Source organism: Petaurus breviceps, unplaced genomic scaffold (genome assembly GCF_028583685.1).
Source record: "Petaurus breviceps papuanus isolate PSGF00001 unplaced genomic scaffold, PetGlider_PUasm1.0 90750, whole genome shotgun sequence".
Classification (NCBI taxonomy): Eukaryota; Metazoa; Chordata; class Mammalia; order Diprotodontia; family Petauridae; genus Petaurus; species Petaurus breviceps.
The window spans coordinates 596,595-607,406 of NW_027187335.1; the positions used below are offsets into that span (position 1 = coordinate 596,595).

The window sequence follows — 10,812 nt, forward strand, 5'->3', positions numbered from 1 at the left end:
CTAAGAAACCTTTGCTCTTCTATAGTCATTGATCATCTCTTGTCTTCTCCACAATCTTTCAAATTTCATGGACATCTCAGCAGTGATATCCACCAGTTCTTTCACCTGAAACACAGAGATATCACTAAAGATAGAGAGACAAAGACAAAAACAGAAATAATGATAAAGAAAAAAAGGAGGACAGACAGAATTTTTGGAGAAGACCTCAAAGCTACATTCCTTTCTTCCTAACTTAAGCATTTCACAAACAACTTCTGGGTCTCAATTTTTTTGTCCACCCCAAACCCTTTGTATTGGGCATGAAGCCTCCTGAACTCCTCTTAGAAAATCTGAATGGAAGAAGAATTATTAGAAAGAAGAAGAATATGTTCTACAGGCCTGCAAAGAAGCATTTTGGAGATAACAGAGGAGACAAATATGTGTAGGATATTAATTACAGAATCAGGACAGTGTAACTTTAGTGTGATAGTAGAGAAGAGAGAAGCAGAAATAATTTTCCTATGTGACTTTTATTGATGTCACATGTGGCTATTCATCATGGCCAATACAACCATGAATAGGATAGTTTCTATTTCTCCTCTAAGAGTGCTACAGAATTCTTATGTGAAAAACCTTTTACTCCATCCTCACAATATACCTATGCATGATATTGGTGAGAACTGTAGAATTAGAGTAGGTGGTAAGAGAAGGAGAGGATATAGTTGCCTGTTTTCCTTATGGCTGAGTCTCAGACTGGAAGAGTTAAAATGACTTACCCAAAATCAACCAACATGAATTTCACTCATTCTAAAAATCATTGATTGCCTCCCTAACCTCTTAATGGCAGATCTCATCTCCTGATTTCTGAGGGTATAAATCATTGGGTTAAGCATGGGAGTGATAACTGTGTAGCTGATGGAGACAGCCTTATCTATGGGGAAAGAGATGAAAGGTCGAGCATAGATGTAGATGCATGGCACAAATATCAAGGACACCACAATGATATGGGTGGTACAGGTGAGGGAGGCTTTGCGCCTTGCCTCACCTGAGTGAGATCTCAGCATCACCAAGATGACTGTGTAGGATGCCAGGAGGATGAGGAACCAGATGAGATCCAGAAGCCCACTATTCGTAATCATGAGGCGCTCCAGGAAAGAGGTATCTGTACAGGCAAGTCTCAAGACTTGAGGGACATCACAATAAAAATTATCCAGGAGGTTGGGGCCACAGAAAGGCAGGGGGAGCAGGAGAGCAAGCTGTACAATGGAGTGAACAAAGCCTCCTGCCCAGGCAGCCACTACCAGCCCAAAACACATATGAGGGTTCATGATGGTGACGTAATGGAGGGGCCGAGAGATGGCAATATAGCGGTCAAATGCCATAACAGAGAGGAAGAAGACTGTAGCACCCCCTAGGAAATGGAAGAAGAAGATCTGGGTCATGCAACCTTTGTAGGAGATGGTTTTAATCTCAGACAGGAAGTCAACCAGCATCTTCGGAGTGGTGACAGATGAAAAACAGACATCTACAACAGCCAAGTTACGGAGAAGGAAATACATGGGAGTGTGGAGACGGTTATCAGAAGTCACAATGAACATAATGAGAAAGTTTCCCAAAATGGTTGTTATGTAGACAATCAGGAATACCAGAAACAGAAAGTCCTGCAGCTCCCGAGTCCCTGAGAGTCCCAAGAAGACAAACTCAGTCACCCTAGTGAAGTTCCCTGCTTCCATAGGATCTTTCTAACACACCTAGACAGGAAACACACTAAATTTTTAAAAAAGAAAATGGAAAATTACACCCTGTTGCTGCAGTGCTTAGGGATCAGAATTCAGTTGACCAGCAAGACTCATTAAACCAGAACTCCTCAAATTAAAGGGATGCAGTTCCTATGCTGTAATCAGGCTACTGTCACTGCCAGCAATTTCCAAGGCTTTAGGGGATCCAGATGCTGTTGATACCAATTGCCAGTGGGTGGTGGTGAAGAGAGGCAAGAGACTGGGCATTCAGACTTGGAAAGTCACATAGGGGGTAGGAAAGAAGACAGAAGTCCAAATTCCTAGCATAACACTGCCCAAATTTGTCTGGTTTAAATGATGAATAAAATTTGAAAATTAATAAATCCCATCATAATGAGTTTCAGTACCCTGAGAAAACTATTCTCAGCTGAATCTAGGGTTTTTCCACAGTCTCATTAAATCTTCTAGAAGCCAACATTTCCTATTTATGTGCAAACATAGTAAGTGTGCAATACATAAGCAAAATTCATAGTGTAGTCAGAAATTCTTGAACCAGGAGTCAGAAGACCAGAGTATTAGCATCAGCTTTGCTAATAACTACATCTCCCCCTCTGGGTCACAGTTATTTGTAATTTGAGGAAACTGATTTTGGCCATTTCACTTTTGTCCTTTTAAAATTCAGTTCTTTTCCACAAACTTTTTTTGAGTCCATCACTATATTTTAAGGACTATAGAGGATGAAAAAATATTCTCTTGCTTTCAAAGAGCTTACAATTCTGATATCTTATTACCCAATAATTCCTTCTAACTCCCTAACACACACTCATATTTTGCCCAGAACAAAGTAGAGCACAGTAAATTGTATGGATCTTTCTCAGTTGTTAACAAAATTACCATCCCATCTGTCACATAGCTTAAGAGTACACTTCAAAGATGGCAGGATACTGAAGGATACTTATTGAAGCTGAGACAAAAAATATATGTCTGTTGAGGCCATTAAGAAAATGAGAGAATGGAGGGAGCAAGAGGATTCTAAAGTGATGTGCAAATTTAGTCTGAAGGTGCTCTAGGAACATCACCAAGAAAGCCATTACATTAACGAGCTGTGATTTCATAGGTGTTAGAGTTCTCTGCAACAGAGTCTATAATTTTTGTTCTTACAGGGCTGCCCAAGGATCAGAGACAGTAAATAAGTTACTCATGTTCATATTGCTCTTCAATGTCAGATGTTGGAATTTAAACCAAGGTCTTTCTCATTTCAAATCCAGCAGTATTATGCCGTATTACCTCCCTAAGAATAACAGCAGATTCAAAGTTTATATTTAATCCAAGACGTTATGAAGATGGGAGGGGGACAATTGAATCTTGGGAATTGAAGAAGAGCAAAAGGAACTGAGAAATGAGGGGGAAGAGGGAAGAAGATAGAGAAAGGGAAGGAAGTAGACTAAGAAAAAGAGATAGAAGACAGAGTCAGTAGGAATTGTCTATAGTGTCTATGAATTCATGACCCTCTGTTTGAGGGAAGTGCATCATGAGTCAATGTGTGTTTGTGTGACCCATGCATTTCCATGCCTTCTGATCACTAATCTTCTTCTAAACTCATAAAGCCACTTGGTTTTTATCACCCAAGGGCAACTAGGTGATACAGTGGATAGATTTCTGGGCCTGGATTCAGAAAGACCTTAGTTCAAATCTAGCCTCAGACACTTGCAAGCTCTGTCACCCTGGGCAAATCATTCAATCTTTATCTGCCTCAGTTAAAATGGGGGAAATAACAGCACCTACCTCCCAGGGTTATCATGAAGATCAAAGGAGATATTTGTAAAGCATTTAGCACAGTGTCTGATATATGGTAGGTACTTAATAAATGTTTATTCCCTTCCCACTCAAAGCTTTGCTTTTCTTATGCATAAAGAGATAAATGTTCAGAATATGACATTCCCTTTTCATTGCCAGCAAATTATCTCTTTCAACTTCCAGACTCAGTGCCAACTAAACCATTAATTTACTTGTTAATTACTTCTACCCTCCTTATCTACTGTAGCTACTTCTAAGAGTATCCTTAGTGATGGCTTGTTCACAAGGTAGGAGGCAGTCTCTAAGCTTTTCACCTACATGCACCCAGGAATAAGAGAGGGCACTTACCATTTCAAATTTTCAAGGTCACCAAAGAGCTTCAGTTATTTCTCTCACCTTCATCCAGAATATCCATACCTGGGTATAGCCACAGAAAGTCAATGGGAAGAAAAGAACAAGATGGACAATGAATCAGATGAAACTTATGTCTAGGCAAATACTACCCATCCCACATACATTTGTATGCTCCTGGTTGTGATACAGTGACTCTAACTGATGTCCTCAACTTCCAAAGAGTCTTTTTAACACAAGAAAGAAATACCCTAAGTGTAAAACATATCAGATCTATGAATCATATGCCTTTCTGTGCAAAAGGAATTTGTCCTCTGTGTACATAAGAGAAACCAGCATATTTCCATATTCTCTGTCCCCATCTACTTTCCAAATGCATAAATCTGGTTCAGTATTTGGTCACTAAAAGTTTTGATTTCCATAAACAATAGTAATTTGCTGATTATAACACGACTTTCCCCCTTTTACAATCCAAGACTCTTTCCTAACCTTCATCTGCATTCACACTAAATTCAATTATTCTCTTGGTTCCCTCATCTCTTTCCCCTATGCCCCTTACAAGTGTTTCTGTGAACCCACTCAGTCATCACCTTAGTGAGACATGAAGGGGCAGGACCATGTCCCTCACCTACCTCTAACCCAGAATGGGAGAGAGAGCATATTGTCTCACATCTTCCATACTACCATACAGTTTCAAACCTCTCCCTGACCTCCCAGACACAAAGGCATAACCCCAGGGAGGAAAGGTGAGGTTTACCCAAGGGGGAATAAGATTAGGCCAAATTCTGAAAACAGAATTGAGGATGGTGTCACTGGGAGCAAAAGAGCTCTGGGAGTTATTAAAAAGTACCGGAATTGTTACCCCAGGAATACATAGTCTTTAAGAGACCCATTACTGGACAAAATTACCAAAAGCATTATAGATATTAGGGTTTCTCTATGTGTAGGACTTCAGGGATCTTGAAGGACTACAATCCCTTAGAAAACATAAACTTCAAGGGAGATTTAGTAGAGGCAAGCTTCAGTCTTCAAATGGTGAAGGTAGGAGTTCAGCACCCCAGACTAGGAAGTTCTTTTTACTCTCCTTTGAACAATGAGATGAAAAGTCAAAAATCTGCCAAATAACTGGAGGGTGTGTGTGTGTGTGTGTGTGTGTGTGTGTAGTTGTTTTGTCTTGTCTACACAACATCAAATAATAGAGTTGAATGCTTTCTCATTCTAATGTGACAGTTTAGCCAATAACAAAACTGCCTTGTTGTTAAAGTACAAATAGACAAACCTTTTTACAGATAAAGAAAACCAAAGGGTAAAGTACCTGGAACAAGCAGAGAATACTAATATTTCTCTTACATGTATTTTTACTAATAGGCAGGGCCAGCCTCACATGGAGGCACAGCTCACAGCTACCTATATGGTATGATTAAAAATGTTTCCAGCCATGAAATCTCTCTCACTAACCCATAAAACCTACTAAAACAAGTGGTCCTAAGCCACTATCCATTAGGATTGACTGTTCACCATTTATCCTATACAGATTCAGTTACACATGTGTTTCTTGAGAGTGGAACTACATTTTATTATTGGCCTCCATTAAACATCATTATAGGGTAGGAGAGGGTTATTAAATAGGAAGTGATGGAATTAGCTCTTCTTGAGTACAGAGCAGAACCTTTAGGGAATGGGATATAGGAAGGTTAAGTTTTGATAGGGGAAAGGGAGGAGCTGAAGATTTTAGAATGTAATGGAAGATAAAAACTTTAAATTAAACTAGGAGGGGGTGGGGTACCACTGAATCCAAACATGGGATGTATCTGTCCATGGATGTGACCATTTTATTTGTCTGTGGATGTCACTATCGAGGAGAATTGTTTTTATGAAAATATCAAGGCCACAGAGTGATTACAATTAGTAACCACAGGCCCTACAGCCTGTACAGAGAACTGAGATGTTAATGTAGGCACTATAGAATCATTTGCAACTATATTTAAAACTCCAAGGATCAGATGTGAGTTTCTAAGGGACTGGAATGGAATTCACAGAATAGGTCATCTTTAAGAGTAGTTCATGCTGTCTCTCTCCTTCTCCTCCCCTATTTCCACATCTGCCCCGTTTCAGTGAGGAGGAAAAACTGCTATAGACCTCCCAGTGAGGGAGGAACTTTGGGCTCTTCCCCACCCAGAGTCCCTATAAAGTCAGTGGCTACCTGGTCTTCTCCTAGGAGCTTGTGTCTGAGGTGACAAGCCTCTTGTTTCTGTGTTTCCTTTGAAACAGGGTCTTGCAAGACTTCACAAGGTCTAAGGAGCAGAGGTCCAGGCACTAGAGTCCGTATCAGAGTTTTCTACCACCTAAGCCTGTCGGGGTGCCAGCAACCTACTTGGGCTAGTATATCAGTGGCTGGCAAGACATCAGGGCTTAAAGCAAGAGATCAACTGGTCCCACTAGCCATGCCACATTCAGAGGTAAATTTGGTAGGGCAAGCACTTTATAGCAACTGCTTTAAGTTTGAGTCAATCATTTTCAGGGACCAAGGTCTGGAAGGGAGGTGACTTGTGAGGTAATATGTCTGTGCTTCTTTTACAAATCTTCTCAGTGAAAATTCCAAAATTAGATAAACAGAAGCATCTTTGGGTGACTCAACTGACCTACAAAATGCACAAAGATTCCATGAATAGCCACCAAAGAATTCAGATAAGATATTTATTTGTCCATAGATGTGACAATTTTATGAGAAATTTTCATACCCTCTTAAGTTATATATGTCATGACCCCTTCATGTGACAGCTCCTGAAGACTAGAAGGTCTGTTTTCCTGTGTGCTCTATGTTCACTGTCCAGTATGAAGAGGATCCTCAGGGAATTAGGAGTAGTGACTAGGATATTAAGGGACATATTTAAGAGACTGGACAATTTCACACCATATCTTTGGAGAACTGGACAAGAGAGGAGATTTCTATTCAAAACTAGCAATATTCGATGTGGGGTCAAAATTGAAAGGAAAAAAAGAAATTCCATAGGGACAAATATAAAGTTCTGTGCTCAGGTTAAAACACACACATGTGCATGCACAAACACATACACATACATACAGAATGGAGAACATATGACTCAACAAGAATTTATCTGAGAAAGGATCCAGATGTCTTAGTGACCTAAAAATTGAGTCATCAATGTGACATAGAAGATAAATAAATAAATCTTATACAGTCTTGGGTTTCATTAATAGAAATATGTGAATAAATGCATTTTACCATTTTGTCAGGGTTGCCCTTCTCTCTGGGTCATAGATGCTGGTGCAGCGGCTATCTGAACTGATTTTTGCCTCTTTCTTTTAAATATCTTCAATCAAATGTCAAAATGCAGTCGTGGAATAATTTACATGGCTTATCCAGATGCCTCAGAAGAGGATGAGAAGCAGAAAGGCAAAAGGAAAAGGAATCTGACTCAGTGAAAGGTGCTGACTGATTGGATAGCACATTTCCCTATTGCTTGAAGAGAGCTTATACATGGGTTAGACTCATCCTAACCTACCCAGGAATGGAAAATGAGGACTTTGGTAGAGAAGAGAGAGTAGAAGTGGTTCACAACTATCTAAGTCAGTCAACAGATGTATTAATCACCTACTATGTGATGTACCAGTCATTGTACAAAACAAAAGTTAAAAAAGCAGACCCATTATCTTAAGAAGCTCATTGTTTATATAAGAGCTGATGCAAAGTGAAATGAGTAGAACCAGGAGAGCATTGTACACAGTAAAAGTAATATTTTAAGATGATCAACTATGAATAACTTAGTTATTCTCAGCCATCTAATGATCCAAGACAACTGAAGGACCTATGATGAAAAATGCTATCCATCCCTACTGAAAGAACTGATAGAGTCTGAATATAGATCAAAGCATAATTTTTTAAACTTTATTTTTCTTGGGTTTTTGTTTTGGTCTATATCTTCTTTTCCAAAATGACTTAAACAGAAATGTGTTTTGCATGACTATACATGTATAATCTATAACTAATTGCTTGCCTTCTCAACGAGGGGAGTGGAGGGGGAGGGAGAGAATTTATAATTCAATTTTTAAAATGAACGTTGAAAACAGTTTTTACCTGTAATTGAGAAAAATAAAATACTATTTTTTTTAAAGAAAAGAAGCTCATAGTCTAATGGGGAAACAATTTGCAAACAAATATATGTCTGTATTATATATATATATATATATATATATATATATATATGCATATATATAAAAAGAGAGAGAGAATGAGAGAGAGCGGGGATATCTCTAAATTTGCACATCTCATGTTTCTTTTGCACTACTTAAATTCTGCTTTGCCCACAGAACATAACTCCTTCTTTGGTGCAGGCATTCTATGTTGGGTAGTCCTGTGCCAACCTTTCTGATGTCTCACAATCAACACTAAAGTTCTTCAGAGACATTTTGAGAATGTCTCTGTATTGCTTCTTCTGACCTCCTTGACTTGCTTGAGGTTCTCCATAAAATAGTCTTTTAGGTAAATGTATGTTTGTCATTCAAACAATGTGGCCAGCCTATTGGAGTCACACTCTCTACAGGAAAGTTTTAATACTTTACAGTTCAACTCAAGAAAAGACTTCAGTGTCCAGTACCTTATCTTGTTGGGTAATCTTCAGGATCTTCCTAAGACAATTCAAATGAAAACAGTTCCATTTTCTGGCATGGCACTGATAGCCTGTCTAGGTTTCATAGGCACACAACAATGAAGTCTGCACAATGGCTCTGTAGACCTTCAGTTTGATAGGCAACCTAATACCTCTTATTTCTCACAATTTTTTCAGAGCTTCCCAAACACTAAGCTAGCTCTGGCAATGGCATCAACTTCATCATCTATGTGGACATCCCTGGGAAGTATACTGCAACTTATCCACAGTATTCAAAATTTCTCCATTTGCTATAACTGATGGTTCCTTGGATTGATAATGCAATGTTGACTGGTGGGGAACTTCTGTTTTCTTGGTGTTCATTGTCAGGTCAAAATTAGCATAAGTGACCGAGAATCAATCCATACGTTGTTGTATCTCATCTTCAGAGACTGCATTGAGTGCCAAATCATCTGTGAACAAAAAGTTGCATACCAACTCTCCCTCCACTTTAGTCTTAGCTTGTAGCCTTTTCAAGTTAAAAGGTTTGCCATCAGTGTGTAGTTAACCTTGATGCCATTTTTGTCTTTCTTAAAGGCATCTGACAACATCACAGAAAACACCATGCTGAAAAACATGGGAGCAAGCATACTTCATTCCATCAGTAACTGGGAACTTGTGAGAGTATCATCTTTTATCCAGAACTTGTGCAAGCATGCCATCATGAAACTGGTGTACAATACTGATTAATTTCTCCAGGCAACCAAATTTCACCATGATCTTCCACAAGCCCTCATAATCAACAGTATCAAAGACCTTGGTCAAGTCAAAAAATGTGTACAGATCTCTTAACATTTCTCCTGGAGTTGTCAGGCAGCAAACATCATGTTTCCCATTCCTTGGCCCTTTCTGAAGCCGCACTGACTCTCAGGTAGATTACCATCTTCCAGGTGAAGAATTAGCTGATTAAAGAGTCCTCTGGAAAGAATTTTTCCAGCAATGACTAAGAGGCAGACTTCCCTACACACACAGATATTCCCAGGATTGATACAGAACAACCTGTTTTCTTTTCCTTTATAGAGATGGACAATGGAGGCATCCTTGATCCCCTGGAAGACAACCTGCTCTAACCATATAATTTAGAAGACTTCAGTCAACTTGAGCAGTGGACCTCCTGTCTTGTAGATCTCTGTTGGTATGGAATCAGTATGAGGCACTTTGCCACATGAGAGGAGTCTATTGGCATTTAACACCACTTCTTCAATTGGAAGTTCAGCTAGAGAGGGACTGACTTCAACCTGAGGTATACAGTCAGTGGCTTCAGTATTGGTTGATGATGGTCTGCTGAGAACACTATGGAAACGTTCAGCCCATCTCTCCAAGATAATGTCTTTATCACTGATTAGAGTAGTTGACATGTACTAGTGGTTTGGGGCCCATAAATATCCTTCAGATTATTGTAGAAGCACTTTGGATTGTAAATATCAGTATAAAACTGACTCTCACCTGCCTTGTTACTGAGACAAGAATCTTGAATCTCTCTAAACTTCTATTGAATTTTACTTTTGATGGAGTTAAATTCTACCTTCTTAGAGATGGAAGAACTCTCCTGCTGTTAAACACTATGGAGTTCTTGTTTTTTCATTTAATAACTTCTGAATTTCCCCATCATTTTTATTAAGCAATCCTGATGTTTGTGAGTGTTCTGAACCAGATAAGCAACTGCAGTGTTGTACACTAAATCTCGGAAAGCTACTCACTCCTTTTCTGCTTCACTATTGCTAACTGTGTTTGTTCAGATTTCCCTCCTGGTCAGCAATAAACTCTTCAAACACAGAGAAACACTCTAATCTGTTGGTTGAGTCTCCTGACAGTCATCGTTCCTTGGGGCTTCAGCTTTTGTTGAATGCAAATGTTTAGCTTAGAGAGGATAAATCTCTGATTGGTCCAGTACTCTGTGCCACACATCACCTTTGCCATTCTTACATCCTGTCTATCTTTTCTCCTTACAATGATGAAGTCTATTAAATACCAGTTCCACAATGAATACACATAGTAGATAGCTAAGAAACCAAACCAAAGAATAACAGAAATCAGAAAAAATATACATGAAAAGAATATATCAAACAATACTGAGTGAAGGGGCTTTCTCACTGAGAGAAAGGTAACTTGACTTGAGAGAGAGAGAGAGAGAGAGAGAGAGAGAGAGAGAGAGAGAGAGTCCTGCATCTCACCCAAGAAAAAGTTCCCCAAAGTATCAAGTATCTATTGTAGTGAGTTAGGGATAGGGACATGATGTAGACTGCCAGTTCCTCTCATATTAGTTTCTTCCCAGA

General features: G+C 39.2%; 1 protein-coding gene across 1 annotated transcript; it reads right to left on the reverse strand.

The window, feature by feature from the left end:
- Window positions 1-1,712, reverse strand: LOC138145807 (olfactory receptor 4D2-like). The gene is made up of 2 exons (XM_069067402.1): window positions 814-1,712; window positions 1-55 (listed from the first exon to the last, which is right to left on the reverse strand). Exons 1-2 carry the CDS (start codon window positions 1,710-1,712, stop codon window positions 1-3), a joined length of 954 nt encoding a protein of 317 aa, XP_068923503.1.
- Between the last annotated feature and the right edge of the window lie 9,100 nt (window positions 1,713-10,812).

Coding starts and splice junctions, on each gene's coding strand:
- LOC138145807 (XM_069067402.1), bottom strand. CDS start 1,712: ATGGAAGCAGGGAACTTCACTAGGGTGACTGAGTTTGTCTTCTTGGGA. Junction 56..813: donor ATGAGATCTGCCATTAAGAG/GTTAGGGAGGCA, acceptor GAAATTTGAAAG/ATTGTGGAGAAGACAAGAGA.